We start from the raw sequence: 17,812 nt of genomic DNA on the forward strand, positions 1-17,812 counted from the left end.
CAGCATGCATGAAACAAGGTATCATTGAGGTATCATTACGTGAAATGATCTAGACATAGAAATATAACTGCTGTATGAGATAAGAAGTGTGGTCTTAAAGAAGTTGAGCATGGAGTGGTCAAAAGCAGAGGCTGCAGAGTGGGCAGGCTGGAGCGATCGAGGAAGGTGTGATCAGTAGGAACTTAAGCTGCAGGAAGAGAGGATTAGGAAGTTCTGGTGTGCTGTTGCACAGTAGGGGATTGGATAAACATAGTGTACTGTACATTTTAAAATAGTAGGAGATTAAGTGAGGAGATATGTGTGACCTTTAAGAGTCACATCATATGAGGCTGGGGATGTGGCTTAGTGGTAGAGTGTTTGCCTAGCGTATGTGAAGCCCTAGGTTCCATTCCTAGTACCACATACAGGAAAAAGCTGGAAGTAGAGCTGTGGATCAGGTGGTAGGCTGCTAGCCTTGAGCAAAAGAAGCTCGGGGACAGTGCCCCGGTCCTGAGTTCAAGCCCCAGGACTGTCAGATATATACATAATGCATAGAATATACATGTAACAAAATACCACATGTTATTCCATAAATTTGTACAGCTTTTATTGTTTTCATGTATCATTTGAAATTGTGTGTGTGTGTGTGCTTATACTGGGACTTGAATTCAAAGCTGTGCACTGTCCTTTAGCATTTTCTGCCCAAGGCTGGTGCTCACCATCATTTTTTTTGCTAGCTAATTGAAGATAAGATACTCATGAAATTTCATTACCAGGCTGGCTTTGAACTTTAGTCTTCACATCTCAACCTCCAAAGTAGCTAGGATTATAGGTATAGGTCACCAGAGCCTAGCCAAAAATATTAATTTTAAAAAAAGGAAAAAGAAGAAATAACTATAATCTATAAAACAAGAGAAGGTTCTGCTGTAGACATCATCATAAGAGTGATTTGCCCATTTGTCACTCAAAACATGCATCCAGAACTTTCTCTGTGACAGGTGTTCCAGGGATAGGTCAGTAAGTAGGACATAGTCTTCTAAGGACTTTACTGTTCAGCAAGAAATAGACATTTAAAGAGATAAATATAAATAAGATAATAGCATTTTGGGGTTGGAAGAAATTAAAATTTAATTTTGCTATTTTCTGATATAAGCCAGTTTCATCAGTTATAAACAGTACTTTAATGGTACTTCTTCCCCAACAGTTATTACTAAACAAATATATATAGGTATATATATTAAAAGAGGTTATGCTAACCGCCTGCCACTAGTGCTACAGATAGTTATATCCACAAGAACCCTTTAGAAGCTGAGCTGTCATCTGTTTACCTAAATTTTCTAAGTTGTTTACATCAATTCAATATTTAGGTAATATTCAAATAAGAATTTATGCAATTTAACTTTTCCAGTGTTTGACATTGCATTAGTAATTGATAATCCCAGGAGACTTATTTAATATGTATTTCTTTTTTTCTATTGATTTTTACGTGAAATTATTCTAAATAGGTATATTTTTATGTTTCCTCTGACCCAAATGAAAGCTCTCAACATCTTCTCTCATGAAATAAAAATATCTCTACCTAACACCATGGGAGTGAATTTAGACAATAACAGTTGGTGTTTTTTTCCTTAATAGGAATATGATGAAGAATGGGCAAAGAAAATTCAGAGCGAAAAGTTTCGCTGGCATAATTCTCAGTGGCTGGAGATGGTCGAGAGCCGTCAGATGGACGAGAGTGAGCAGTACTTGTACGGTGATGACCGAGTTGAGCCGTACATCCATGAAGGAGATATTCTGGAGAGACCCGACCTTTTCTACAACTCAGGTAAGGCAGCGCCAAGGCCAAAAGAAGCAATTTGTGTGTTACAAATCAGCATTTAGCTGTGCCAGCCTTGCACATTTCAAAAACATGTAAGCACTTTTTCTGATCTGCTATGTAACATCCATATACACCAAGAAAATCTAGTAACTTGTTATCTTTTCAAGTATGTCTTTGATATAATCACCATTTTAAAAAAATGGGTAGCTAGTCAAATTAGTGCTCTTAGAAGTTTATGACTCTCTAAAATATAGATTCTAAATGAATGGTACCAAGATTTCTGACTTGTCCAAAATAAAATACTAATTTTTCTGACTGCTGTCCAAAATAAAATACTAATTTTTCTCCATTCTTATTAATAAATATATAATTCATTAATTTATATTTTATATTCTTAGGTACTTCACAGTTTAATTTTGGTATATTTTGCTTTAATAGCAAACTACTAAATTTTGCTTAGTGACTATAGGACACTTTGGAGCAATATTTCTCTCCCCCTTTATAAACTTTAGTGGTTTTCAAGGCAAAAATTAATATTTGTCCAAACTTTTCATATATTATTACGTTGTTGATTATGCTGTATTGCCTTTCTCCAGGAATGATAGATAGATAAGATTTTGCACATTCTGACTTTTTTAGTGTTCTCCGCTGCTACCAGTGTTACTGTTACAGCAGTGAAATCATTTAGTTGAGAAGAGAAAGGAAAGTAATTATTTTGAAACTCTGTGAGAATTTGGAAATAAAAAGTGTTATGGCTGGGGTATTGCTCATGACAATACCCAAACGACTCCAGTTTCAATCACCAGCACAGATAAATACATACACACACATATAATATCCGAATTAATGGCTCATTCCTACTCTGTAGTCTTACTGTATGTTTACTTTGTTCTCAATTCATGTTTTTCTCATTTTATCAGAATTTGTGTGTGATTAATAAATGGCTGATAATATAGTTTATCATCACCCACTACTAATTAGCATCATATCTAATCACTAATACTATTTGTCTATTCACATTTTCATGTATTTATATTGTACAGACTTCCTCAGCATACTCTGTATCCCTTTCATATTTTATACATATTCTCAAACTTTAGAAAATTGGTGCTACATTTTGAATATTGAATAGATTTCTTCCTAACTGAACTTTACAGCAGTTATGAAATGCTGCTTTGTGTTTCAAACCAGATGGAAAAGATCATTAATTTCAACCAACGAGAATTTCCAAGTTAGTAATAGCAAGCAGCTGGTCTCAGATATCCAGTATTCATGAAGTAAAATGATGTAAAATATAGGTGATGTGATTTTTTTTTTGTTTATAGGGATCAGAATATTCTTAGAATCAAGTTTCTTTCCTTGGAGATTGATAGCTATGTGTCAATATGAATCAATTCCATTTCCAAAATCGAAAATGTCAGTTACCTCATATTCAACTTTATTATTTTAATGCATAGAAAATTTCAGAATGAATTTTTAAAATTTGTTGTTATTAACCTCTTAAAGTAAACAAAAATCATAGTTTGTCTTAAAAGTTCTGTACCCTATTGATAACATTTATGTGACCATGAAAATATCATACTGTTTAGTTCTTATAGCAACTTGTCTAATTTGTTTTTAGTTTATTCCTTTTTTTGTTTATTTCCATGAAGTTCATGGACTAAATAAAACTTGAGTCTCTGCAGTTTTATATGTAATGGGTAATAGCCCCTTTTCTTTTATCACATGTAGCTGTAGCTTGGAAATCCCAGATAAATATTTTAAACTGTTAGTTTGTTTGAGAGGTCTTGGGTCTCCATGAAACTTTAGAGCTGCTTCCTATAAAAACAAAGTTAGTAACAGGGGCCAAATGTGATTCTTCTGAGTCTTTTACTTTAAAATGAAATGATATTTTCTGTCTCCTCTTCATTAGAGCCGCCCTCTGTTTTCAAATGATTAGGTGTCAGTCAAAACATATGTTTCTCTCTTGCTTTTGTAAGAATGTTAGAGTTATAAGACTGGTATCCCCTTTACTTAGTACTTTTTCCTTAGGATCTAAAAGTGACTACGGTCATTGATTAATTTCCTTTGCTGTCATGAAAGTAAACCCTTTAGGTGCTTCTCACAAATAGAGAAAGAGTATAGTGTAACTTACAGACAGTTTTACTGCTACACATTTGACTTTTTATACAAAGGACTTTTTACTTGTTTATGTTCTTCATCAATCATGATTGATCTGTCTTAATCTTAGAATGTGAATATATTTCTAGAATATGAAGATTAAAACAATTTGTAAAAAACCTTATTTTGTGTTTAATGTTGTATCTTACCAAGTGTACCCAAGTAAGTTAATGTTCATCATTTTAGTAATTTCTTTTTCTCACTTTCTATGTTATTGTCATCCATTTCCTTCCACAAAGTCACAAGAGTCCAGTAGTCCAGTAATCCAATATAACAGATACTAAGTTGTAAGTTTCACTTTTGTGCATGATTTTTCTTTTTCTTTTTTTTTTTTTTGGGGGGGGGTCCAGTCATGGGGCCTGAACTCTGGGCCTGGGTGCTGTCCCTTAACTCTTCAGCTCAAGGCTAGCGCTCTACCACTTGAGCCACAGCGCCACTTCCAGCTTTTTTCTTATGTGGTGCTGAGGAATCGAACCCAGGGCCTCATGCATGCAAGGCAAGCGCTCTACCACTGAGCCACCTTCCCAGCCCCTGTGCATGATTTTTCTTAGATAGTTTTTAACTGGCTTTTTAGAAATCAAGAGGTTTAGAAATCAAGAGGTCAGTAATTTATCTGCTTTGATTTTTATCACTGTTCCAGTATATACTCCATTTATTCATAACTGTATTTATCGTTGTACTTGGAACATTTTAGCAAAGTCTGTTACATAACTATAAAACTGTTATCCTATATAATTTAATAACTATATATGAATAATACTCCAGAGTTAGGATGTTTTGTTGTATAGTATCTCCTTTTTTCTGTTTGTTCTGTGGTCATTTAAATGTATTTATTCATTGTAGCTGTACTAGCTGTGAGGAGAAACTTAAGAAGTACCCTACTATTAAATTTATTTGGGGTTTGTAATCGAGTTTGTGAGGACTGAGACCATAGCTCAGTGTTAGACTACCTACCTAGCCTGTATGAATCCCAGTCTTGAGCTCCAGCTTGTATGTCTAATTTTTAGTATTTACAAAAAGAAATCATTTTAATTGCTCAACATGAATAATCACATATTAACAAAGGAGTTGGAATGCTTTTGATGAGATGTTTCTATGAGAGTTTACTAGAACGTTAATCCCTAATTTGCCAAAGAGAAGAAGTTCCTATGTCAGAACTACCCAATTCTCACTAGCCCATAAGGTGTACCACTGATACTATAAAACTATACCCTGTGCAGTACCTTAGAACTTTAAAAATGTATTTCAGGGGCTGGGAAGGTGGCTCAGTGGTAGAGCGCTTGCCTTGCATGCCTGAGGCCCTGGGGCCCTGGGTTCGATTCCCTAGCACCACATAAGAAAAAAGAAAAAAGCCAGAAGTGGCGCTGTGGCTCAAGTGGTAGAGCGCTAGCCTTGAGCTGAAGAGCTGAGGGACAGCGTCCAGGCCCAGAGTTCAGGCCCCCACAACTGGACCCAAAAAAAAAAATGTATTTTAGAAATATATTTGTATTCCTTTTATTTATATAAGATCTGGATTATTGTGTTACAAGCTAATTGTATCTATCTTTATAAATTTTCTGGCTAAAACTTTGAAGTAAAAAAATTTAGTTTGAATGCTATTTTATGATATCCTAATTTCCTGTATTCTCACTTTTTAAAAAAAGTTATTAGCATATATTATTTATACAAGGAAGGTTTGTTTCATTGTGACATTTTCATATATAGATTTTGTTATTTTTTCTGTAAAGACAGCAGAAACTTTGGATTAAAAAACAAGAATTTGAGAATTTGATCCACTTTTAATTTCTTGTATATTTTACTTTTACAAGGTCACATTTCCTAACTATAAATTCTAAAAGTTCTTTCAGATGGTCTATATGCCTCTGAAATACTGACTGCTAAGATCTTTTTTGCTGTGCCACTGTGATCATCCTTGCATTCACTTTCAAAATGGTGTATGAATATTATTTTAACATTTTATTTAATGTTCCTTGTTCCTCCAAAATTGACAGGATTCTCAAACCATCATGCTCAATTATAGGTTTTAATTTTACAAGGTGATTTATTGAAAATGTTTTATCTTGTAGTTGTTAATTATAGTGCCATGTCACAAACTCCTACATACAAATAAAATTTATTTATTTATTTATTATTTATTTATAAATTGGTGCTTTATTGTCAGTCTGTGGTATCTTGGCATTTCCAACAGCTGCTGGTCTTTTGATTTACAGAACCTAATATCTAGTGAACATAAAAATTGAACTAAATGTTACTAAAACTTCAATGAAAACTCAAGTATTTTAAATTTAGAAGTCACAAGATAAATGTCAAAAGCATCTATTAACAATTCAATAATTAAATAATATTCTAGTCTATTAATATATGATGTGTCATAAATGGATATATTTACCAAATGAGCGGTATGGAAGTCTTCTTTTTAAAATGAGCAGGATGAAAGTTTTTAGTAAATGAAGTTTTATACAAATGAAATTTTGTAAATGGACTAATTTGCCAACTCTATTAACTTATTTGTATCAGACACTCTATTTTTTAATACTCCCATTCTTCGGATTTTGCTATTTAAATTCTACCTATTCTTCCAAACTCAAATTAGTTACACTTTTTCTCCCTTGCCTTCTAAGAAGAACTTTCTAAACACTGCCATTTATTGGTACATATATATATATACTCCTTTTGTGTATTATTTATTAATAATTCCTTGTACATATTTTATAAAAATTATTCAAAACATTTATGTATTATAATTCTATATTATACATAATGTTATGTATTTCCTATTGTGATGTGTTAGGTATGCAATAATGGTTTGCTGACTAAATCATTTGGTGAATAATTTGCCTTCCACGTGCCAAATTTTTAAATAATGTGATGGATATAACCTGGCCAATATTTGTATTTAGACTCAACAACCCAGATCATTTCAGAAGACATGGAAGTTCTCCGCGTCATCCAGATGGTTAAATAAAATCCATATACCAAAGTGTCTGTTCCATGCATAGGTCAGCCCTGAAGTGATCATAGATCTTTTTTCCTTCAGACCCTTTTTATTAACTTATTTATGATTCTATAAAAATAAGTTATCTAGATTCTTAGATAAGAGCAAATTAGAAATAATGTAACTCTAAATTAGAGAAACAGAACCAGAGACTTAAATTTAGGAACAGAAGTACTTTATAATTTAAAAAAAAGGAACTAAAGCATAATGGTATGGACTCATTTAGTATGGGGAGTCCTAAAAGTAGGAGTATATAATAACTTAGATTTTAATGAAGATAAGTCATCAAAAAGTATTTAACTTTGTAGAATACACGGTTTTAAAAACACATGGAATAAAATTTTACTTAGGTGAAATTTCACTGTCAGTTTGTATGTTTGATAATGTTTAGTTTTTTGATATATCTGACTCTTACGTTCCACAAGTGAAAGTTGCCTAGGTATAAAATATGAAGGCTGCTCTGTAGGTTCACTGCTGTGGGATATCCTCTGGCCCTCGCTGGAGGCTGCTCTCGGTTTGATAGGGTCGTTTCCTTGTTATTCCTTACAAATATACTTTACTAGTTATCACTTTATTTCTAGATGGATTAATTACCTCCGAAGGAGCCATAAGTCCAGACTTCTTCAGTGACTATCACCTTCAGAATGGAGATGTGGCTGGGCAGCATGCGTTTTCTGGCAGGTAAAGACTTCCAAGAAAAATCAGATGTATGGTGTTTCTTTTGTTTTTGAAAAGTTAAAATTCTCTTCATTCCCAATTTTTATATCCTTTCCGTTAACGTGGAGAGGGACCCAGACTCTTCAAGAGCATGTTTGTTTGCTTTTAAGTTAATTCACAGTTCCATGCGAAAAATGGACATCACAGATCTGAACAGATTCTTTACCACTTTGGAAACACTGTTGAAACAGACTAGACCTTGGTGAGTTTGAATACAGGTTATTTCCTCGATGTTTTCAATTAAACATAAACCAAGAACAAAGAGGCATAGTACAAGAACTGTTCAAATGTCACTATGCAGAAAAGTTAATGCTTTAAATTGATGACTTTTCTACCGTAGAGAGCATTCAAGTAAAATATTTCAGGACAAATATCTGACAGGCCAGCATTGTTGTGCAGTTAAAATATGGTTCCATTGCTGGGGGCTGGGGGCTCACCTGTAATCCTAGCTACTCAGAAGACTAAGATCTGAGGATCGCAGTTCAAACATGGTCTGGGCAGGACAGTCTGTGAGATTCTTATCCCCAGTTAACTACCAGAAAACTAGAAGTGGCACTGTGGCTCAGAGTGGTAGAGTGCTAGCCTTGAGCAAAAAAGCTCAGTTTGCAGCCCCTGAATTCAACCCCATGACTGACAAAAAAAAAAAAAAAAAAAAGATAAATAAAAAAATGCAGTTCCCTCCATGCTTCATTCCTCATAGAGTTAAAGATTTCTTAATTTGCCAAAAAGTACCTATTAGTATTTTAATTTAGGCTTGATAGTTGATATTTCATATTATCTAATATAATAGATATAATCTTATTTTTCCTGAAGCTTACTTTTCTAATTCAAACTATTGATTTGATTTCTGCTTTTAAAATGCTATTTTTATTAGTATAAGCTATTTTCTGTTTAAGAGATCCATCATTAATGTGTTTTTAAATGAATGATAAAATGTGATAAATGCAATTTAACCTTTAATGATCACTTTTAATAATTATTTAAATTCAGTTGCAATTATAATGTCTTCAACCATTATTGATTGTCTGTCGGATATGATATGTTTTATATATATTCATCTCTTTAATTTTAATGTGTACAACAATGTTTTGTGTTTTGTTTTGTTGGTCATGGGGGCTGAACTTTGGGCCTGGGCACTGTCCCTCAGCTCTTCAGCTCAAGCCTGGCGCTCTATCACCTGAGCCACAGCGCCACTTCTGGCTCTTTTCTGCTTATGTGGTGCAAAGGAATCAAACCCGGGGCCTCATGCATGGGAGGCAAATACTCTACCACTGAGCCCCCTTCCCAGCCCCTACAACAATGTTTTAAATCAAGAATTATATCTCTTAGGGATGAAAAATCAAGGCTCTAAAATTTTAAGTTAGCCAGGCACCAGTGGCTTATGCCTGTAATTCTAGCTACTCAGGAGGCGAAGACCCAAGGATTAGGGTTCAAAGCCAGCCCACACAGGCCAGTCCATGAGACTCTTACCTCCAATTAACCACCAAAGCTGTGATGGAGCTGTGGCTCAAGTGGTAGAGCACTAGTCCCCAGGCCCTGAGTCTAAGCTCCAGAACCCACACAAGAAAAAAACCAAAGCAGTCAAGAAACATGTGTTATGATAGAAGTGTTATGATTTGAACTCAGATCTATAAGTCACCAAAGTTTATGGTTTTTCCAGTATAAAATGCTGGAGGAAACAAAATATATGGTTGTGACTTGTAAGCTTATTTATCACTGACTATATTAAAAGAAGTGCTTTTTATTTCTCCACATAGTGTACACACATATACTTTTACATACATGTATGTATGTGTATGTATGTGTACACTTGTGTATATGTCTATGTAGAAGAAAATTTTCTTTAAATGATACTCTTACTGTCTATAATGTACAGTGTTAGTTTGATTGCACTTTTAAATACGGATTTCAACTCATTAAGTTGATTTCACAATTCACTCAAGATCATGACCCAAAGTTTGAGAACGTGATGGGAAAACATTAGGAGTATTAACTGAAATGTATAGCTCAGTCTTCTGTAGTGGCTTTTCAATTAAAAAAAAAAGAAAAAACAAAAACGCTCGATAAATAGTTTTATCAGTACAGTGAATCATCACTGTAAGACATTCTTGCCTCAAAAAATAAAAGCAAACTATAGTTGAAAACTAAAAACCATATGACTTTTAATTGCTTCTGGTGTTTCTGGCTATATGGTGTAGTTACTTAACTGTATATCATGCGATAATTCATTGTATAGTGTTTTCTGAAACAGTTGAAAAAAGAAAATATCAGAATTTTGCTTGTAGCATTTGTAAGATTATCCAGCCATTATAATTACTATGCTCTCACTTGATTTCACTGTGAACCAAACAATGTTTTTGTAAATCTTGTAAACATTTCTATCTAAAGAAAACAGACTGCTACTAACTACCTATGTGAAGGTTTGCTTTCTTTTTACTTTGGAGAGAGAGTCGATAGCTCAGGCTGGTCTGGAACTCGCCCTTGGTCTCACACCAACAGTCTACTTCTCTAACCTCTCCAGGGCTGGGTCAGAGTTGTGAACCAGCTCAGCTAGTTTCATGTTTTCAATATGATTGTGTGAGTTTAAGGAAGCTGAACATTTCCACTGAAATCAAATACAGCACTGGATATGGTGGCTCAGAACTCTAATCCCAGCAGTGGGGGGCTGAGGCAGGGTGGGTGAATTGGAGACCAACTTGGGATACATGGTAAGACTTTGTCTAAAAAAATTAAAACTTAATACACATTTTTAAATACTATGCAAAATAATAATCTTGTAAACCCAATTCAGCAAAATCTCTTATTTCTAGTTTTTAAAAATGGTCATTTGAAGAATGACCGTTCTGGGGCTGGGAAGGTGGCTCAGTGGTAGAGTGCTTGCCTTGCATGCCTGAGGCCCTGGGTTCAATTCCTCAGTACCACATAAGCAAAATGAAAAAAGCCGGAAGTGGCGCTGTGGCTCAAGTGGTAGAGCGCTAGCCTTGAGCTGAAGAGCTGAGGGACAGCGCCCAGGCCCAGAGTTCAGGCCCCACAACCGGACCCAAAAAAAAAAAAAAAAGAATGACCGTTCTTCCCAAATGATAAAAAACGTTTGAAACACATAGGTTTAGTGACTGGGTTATTTTGAAGAGTCGTTTGTTTCTGTTTCTGTTGATTATTTTCAGCGACTTTGGGAACATACTTTTACAAATTCTGTTTATTTCAAAGTTAAGAATATATAAGTAGCTTCTTATACTTTATAAAAGATACATGACAGTAATGCACACTTAAAAAGTTAGTTAATAAATCAAGAGTGTGAAGTTCTACTTACTATTTTTTATGAGGGAATTTTTTTAAAGAGTACATCCTGCTAGGTGTCGGTGGCTTATACCTACAATCCTAGCTACTCAGGAGGCTGAGATTTGAAGATTGCAGTTGAAAGCCAGTACACAAGAGAGTCCATGAAACTCTTATCTCCAATAAGCTACTCAAATCAGCTGTAAGTAGCTGGGTGCCGGTAGCTCACACCTGTAATCCTAGATCTGGAGATCACAGTTCAAAGCCAGCCCAGGCAGGAAAAGTCGTGAGACTCTTATCTACAATAAACCACTCAGAAAACCGGAAGTGGGGCTGTGGCTCAAGTGCTAGAGCACTACCCTTGAGCTAAAGAGCTGAGGGATGGGACCCAGGCCCAGAGTTCAAACCCCAGGACTGTTCTAAAAACAAACCAAAAAAAAAAAAAAAAAAAAAGCACCTCCCTTTGAGAAAGTGAAGTCTTTCATCTTTTGACTTTTATACTTTTTCAGGCCTTAAATCACATACCTTTCCTACTTTTTTATTTTCAGAAGAAGTAATATGCAATGAACTTCCCCAAACTTTTAGGTAATAAATCAAATGAAGTGGGATTCTACATTGTGTCTGTAGAGATACAGAGATACAGCTGGAGGTCTACTTGTTCTTTTCCACATTTTGCTTTATTATTCTGGATTTGTTTCCCTTTTCAAAATTTATTCCATTTTTTTAATATTTAGGATTCTCTCTTTAATGGATTTTATATGATACTCTTGATACTCACCAATCATGGATTTCTAAGTTTGGCATATCTTTTAATTATGCAGAGATTTAAAGTATTTTAAATTGACACGTAATTATTCACATTTTTGTATGACAGTGTTGCTGTATAATACGTCAGATATTTTAAACAGATGGTTGACTTTCAGCATCTAAGATCCAATGGATAAATTCAGAGCTCATTAGATCAAATAAAATTGATTCAATACATTAATTTCTCCACTTTAACTGATTTTAAAATAGGAATATTTTTTTCAGGAAATGTTCTTTATTTTTTGTACGTTTTTTATTGTAAAAATGCTGTACAGAGGGGTTACATTTGCATGAGCATTGTTAAATGGTAAGTTCTTTAAGCAAAAGTTGTTGAACTCTATTCTTTATCTCCAATTTAAAGATGAAAATAAGCAGACTAGATAGACACCATAAAAAATTAAGACTATGAAAGAGTAAGTCTTAAACCCAATTTTAAATATTAAAAAACTGGTTGTCTAAATCCCTCTAAAACAAGAAAATGTTGTTCATGTGGAGGCTTTTGTGTGTGTGTGTGTCTGTGTGTATGCATGTATGTATGTGTCATTTGAAATCAGGGAAAACGGCCCAGATGATTTACAGATTCTTTCCCTGCTTTATCATATGTCTTTGATAACTAAGGCCTACCAGGTTATCTGGGGAGCCTAATAGCAGGTTACTGTATGAAAGGTGAAGCGCCACCACCACAGTTGTCTTTAGGGGTCTGACTGGCAGCTGGATGTGGAAGAAATGTGAAACAGTACCAGAATGCCAGGCGCCACTTCTGCCTTTGTTTTTTTCCCCAAATATTTCTACTTGAGTGGATGATCTCCCATTCCTGCAAGCTAATGAATAAATTTGTATGTCAGGAGCTTTTTTACAAAAATTGTTTTTCATAAAGTGTTTAAAGTTTAGTAAGTATTAAGACAAATGTCTGAAACTCCGAGACATCAAGCCAGATTCAGAGAAGTGTTTAACTGTTCAAATTGGTGTTTTCCCAAAATCCACGTCAAGGCCCCTTCGTAATCTGAAAGCCTACCTTTTGGTAATATAGCCAGACAGTTTAATCGGAAACAGTGAGGACTGCTAAACTCATCCATCCAGTCTGCAAGATAAAATAGACACTGGCAGCTGGACAGCGGGTCCTGGGCCTTAGGCATGTGTCACTATTGGTTTGAACCTCTTGGCGCCAGGATTTCCCGACATTTCAAGCTAATGTAAAATGCATTAGGGCTCCAAGGCATTGCCGCGGAGCTGCCAGTCCAGAATGTCAAGTGTAAATCTCCCCTCCCCAGATCTGAGCTGGAGTTAGAAAGTGAAATGGAACTTGCTATTAAGGCTAATTAAAAATAATAGGAGCAAGACTTTTTTTTTGGTTATATACCATGAATTCATACCATATTTTGGACCGCTTTTTTATTATAACTCTTACTTTTCAAGACTAACAAGAACCTCATGTTAAGAGTATTTTTAAACTGCTTCCAGCTTTAACAAATCAGTTTCTGTTGCAGTAAAAATGGTCCATTTTTCTTTTATAGGAATCCAATTTTCATAAACTGGGAAAAAGTTGCAGAGTCTGCTTAGGTTTCCTTGGGACTTTGAAAAATATTTTTCAGAGAGCTTGGCACTCTTTGTGGTAGGCACCGTGATGTCGCTTGCTGACTGTTGCATTGAGATCAGAAACAAAGGAGACGCGTGCCCATCTGAGCGGTCCTTGTGTGCCCTGTGTCTGTCCAGCCTGACTGTTTCTGAGAGAGCTGCACTTTGCCTTTTTTGTGTGCATTACTGCTGGGCCTCCATCTTACCTCTTACATATTCATACCTCCCATTGTCTGCCATTCTTTCCAAACATTAGTTCGTAGTTGAAATGTTGGTTTCAAAATCATGCTGAATTCATTAAGCTGTGAGAAATAATTTTCATCTAAACTTTGTTAATGTATCATTTTCTCCTAAGACTAAAATTCTTCATGTAAAATTTAGACTGATTTCTTACATTGTAAGGCCACCTTAATTATACTTAACTATGTAGTTTATACTTAACTATGTAGTGTAAGGAGCAACTATTATTAAGAGTAATATTAATACAGTATTACAATGAACAAAGCTTACCAAACACCTTGTGATAAGCCTTTTATTTACTTTTTGTTCTTGATGTGCACATTTGCCTGGTCCCTACTGCTTGTTCTTAGAGGGTCGAGATTGGGATGTTTGCAAAGCTGTTTAAATAGAATTTTGTTAAACCAGGACTAAAACACACAGAGCAGAGCGTTGGGGTAGGTATTAACAACAAGGTCCTGTTGAGTGTTTTAAATTCCTCTGTTTCAGACAGAGTGCATATGCGTCTGTCTAAAAGAATCTAGGCAGTACATACCTGTAATCTAGACTAAGTAAGTGAAGATCAGGAGGTCGGCCCGGGCAAACTGAGCATGATGGTTGTAGCTATGATCCCAGATACACAGGAAGCATTTCTACACAATAGGCTCACAGTCCAAGGCTGCCTTCAAATACAAGCACAAGACTATCTAAGAAAACCTCGAATGCAAAATGGGTGCCCGTGGCTCACACCTTTAGATCAGACTCTGAGGCTGGCTCCAAGTAGAAACATAAGACTCTTCTCTGAGAAGTAGCTAAAGCGCACACTTGGTGCCAGTAATTCCAGTTGTGTGGAGGCTGAGGTCTGAGTCACATTTCAATGCCAGCTCAGGTAGACAAATCTGAAAGACTTTTTTTTTTCCAATGAGCCAGCAAAAAGCTAGAGATTTTTTTTTTTTGGTAGAGTGCCACCCATGAGCAAGAAGGAAAGAAAAGCCAAATGGGAGCAAAGCCTTGAGTTCAAACATTGGTGAAATAGCAGTAACCATAATAATGACAACAGTGTTGATAATGACTAAAGATGGGGTTTGAGTGGCGGAAAGTCTGCCAGCCGCACAAGATCCTGAGCTTAAGTCATAGCACAACCAAACAGGAAACGTAGACGCGCGCACTTCTATTACGGATTATACTTACTGTCCCAGGCGACAAGATGCATAAATGTCCATTTTAGGCCCAGGGATAAATGCTAACTATGCTTAACCTTGATCAATAGAAATAATTTCAAGTTCTTTATACCTTCAATATTAATGAAGTAGATATGGATGGGAGATTTTTGTGAAGTGAACAAAGCCTTTCATAAGAAAAAAATGTGTGTGTGTGTGTGTGTGTGTGTGTGTGTGTGTGTGTGTGTGTGTGTGTGTATCTATCTGGCAGGGGAAATTAGACCTACAGTAATGAAGTTACCACTGTACTGTTAGACTTAAAAACAGGGTAACATGAACATGAATGATGATGTCTATGTAACACCACAGTTGTGATGAGAATCAAACCAAGGCAAGTAAACAGAAACTTTGGTTTCCGGTTCACATTGTTTTGGTTTGCTTTTGGTATAGTAGTCTGAACTTGTACTTGCTAGGCAGGCACTCTACCACTTGGGCCAGCACCCCAACCCATTTTACTTTTGTTGTTTTATTGAATAAGGGCCAGTGCCCAGCCTGGAGTCTGATCCTCCTGTTCATGTCTGGGGTTACATAGCTGCACCACTACTCCCGGCAGTTGTTGAGATTTGACCTTAGACCTTACTACCCACTACAGTCCTCATCCCTGCTGGATGGGTAGTTGGGATAGCAGACATACCCCAACCCCAAGGAAGAGTTTGTATTGTGAGACGTTTCACCTTGCATGAGCCTTACGTGAAATCGCTTTGTTTTCCTGAATATCCGTGATGATTTTCTTATTTAAGAACTAGACAGAATTCGCTAAGAACCTCTTAAAATGTTGAAAGAATAAATGTTTAAGGTTTTTTAAAACCATTTAAATCTGTGTGAGCAGCGTCAGAACCTGGATTTACTTAACATTTATGTCTTCGTGTTTCACATTTGATCAAGTATGTAAGTATGTAGAGCAAAAAGTAGTGCTGTCCCTATTTTAACAGTGTAGGAGTTAAAGCCCAGAGACTAGCTTAAAACCAGATAGCTAATCACATTGAGGTCTTCAGCTTGGTAAGAGGCAGCACTCTTTGTATTAGATCATCACTGCCTCAGTGGGCAGATGATGGGGAGATATGTTAATCAAGCAGCAAACAGGGCTTGAGGAAGCTTAGAGTGAATTTTATCAAAAATTACAGTAAGCTATGTAGCCTTTTGTTGCAACATGACAGATTGTCTACCTGTTTTGCTTTAATATATTTGATTTGGTTTGCTACAAATTGGTTCTCTACGTTTGCTTGGAGGAAGCAGCAAAGAATTTATTGACACATTAAGTTGTTTACTACCTTTAAAATCTCTGGTTAATTCACTAACTTCTCTGCAGATTAAATCCAGTTGTATAAAGATTGAGAATAAAATGAGCGCGAGTGTCTCTGGGTGGAAGGAGAAATGGCCACAGGGGCTGCTCACTCAGCTAGTTAACTCACGGAGAGCGTTGCCGGCACGACGCTGTTGTTTTGTGCTATTACAGAAATGCTCATGGGCTGCGTAATGTTAATTTCACTTGTCTTATTGAGAACTTTCATCAAGACATGTTCTTTCTAGCATTGAAAAGGCAAGGCAACTCATTTCTACGACTTAGACACTAATGATTTGTGTTTCCCAAGGAGAATTGAATTAAGGTTTTACTAGTAAATTGGGCCTATAACCTTTAAGTCCAGATTTTATTAGATTATCACACATAAGCATTAGCAAACTATAAACTTCACTGAAATATAGAAATACAAGCCAAAAAAAACCAAGTCTTAGGATGCTGGAAACTTGGGATGATATTTTATAATCCTAGAGAAGTTATAGTCCAAACTTGGAAACGTATTTTCAGTTATTTACTTTCCTTTAGAGATTTATTAGAAGCCTGAGAAGTTTTTGGCAACAGGTCGGCCCTCATCAACTTGGTGTTAATTTTTGACCTGTTAATCTAAGCAGTATTTCTGGAGGCACACAGAATAGCTGTGTATAAATCCAAAGATACTCCCAATGAAAACCTAATTCATTATCGTTTTATTAGGACTTTAGGAAACGAAGTTCAGTGTGACTGAATCTGTAGATAAAATAACGTGAGTATGACTAGATTCCATACAGTTGTTTTGACCTTGATCTTGGTGTACCTTTATACTAGAAGGAATAACAGAGTAGTTAACCCAGTGATGACTTCCCAGTCAGTTAAGTAACTCACCACCACTTAAGAATATTATCTAGTGTTAAGTTCATACGTTTTTGTTGGCTGTAGAGATAGAAGAGTTAGTTTTAAATTTAGCTGGCTATGGTGGTTCATTCCTGTAACCCCAACACTCAGGAGACCGAGGTCAGAGGATCTCCATTTTAATGTACACTTGGGCTACACAGGGACCTCTGTCTTCCAAAACTGGAGGAATAAGTGTAAGAGGAAAATAACGCAAAGATGAATGCTCTTGTCATACATTTGACCTAGGACATGTTCTTACTTAAATATATGTGTTTAAGTAAGAGCATATGTGTATATGTGTGTGTGTGTGTGTGTGTGGATATATATATATATATATATATATATATATATATATATATCCACACACACACACACACACACACACATATATATATATATGGGATTTTACCTTTATAGACTTGCTTATTTCTATCCTAGTGAAACTAGCACTTGGTTATGTTGTAGGTTAATGAGCACGGCCTCCCTCCAAGAAAATGAGAGGAGTAGAGCACACCAAGCACACCGCCTTTTGTTTCCTCTAACTCTGGGGTCAGTGACATGAAACTGACTCCTTAAGTGAAAAGTATTTCCTAATTTAAGATAGATTGATTCTAATTTAAGATAGATTGATTCTAGCCCACGTGTGTTTCAGTGTGGCTTAAGTATTTATGAACAATTGTTAATTTTTTATACAGAAAACATAAAACCCAATATATTTTCTTAAATATTGTTGAAAAACAGCTGAAACTTAGGGCCTATCTATTTTTAAACATAATAGTAATTATTTCCCATATTTTCTGTACTGCCCATAGCCGTTGAAGATGTGCTGCTACAAATGACTCAGCCCTCACCTGAGCCGTATGGGCAGTGTAAACTCA

The 17,812-nt window shown here is 35.7% G+C and overlaps 1 protein-coding gene across 4 annotated transcripts in view; it reads left to right on the forward strand.

Annotated features, from left to right (window-relative positions):
* The window catches only part of LOC138819703 (kinesin-associated protein 3), a 118,838-nt gene that overhangs the window by 80,919 nt on the left and 20,107 nt on the right, over positions 1-17,812 (forward strand). For all 4 annotated transcript variants that reach the window (XM_070011212.1, XM_070011214.1, XM_070011213.1 and 1 more), the window contains exons 18-19: positions 1,615-1,804; positions 7,535-7,634. In XM_070011212.1, coding sequence (XP_069867313.1) covers positions 1,615-1,804; positions 7,535-7,634 — 290 coding nt within the window. The remainder of the gene's footprint in view (positions 1-1,614; positions 1,805-7,534; positions 7,635-17,812) is intronic.

This window comes from Dipodomys merriami, unplaced genomic scaffold (genome assembly GCF_024711535.1).
Source record: "Dipodomys merriami isolate MVZ:Mamm:240054 unplaced genomic scaffold, mDipMer1.0.p SCAF_81, whole genome shotgun sequence".
NCBI lineage: Eukaryota > Metazoa > Chordata > Mammalia > Rodentia > Heteromyidae > Dipodomys > Dipodomys merriami.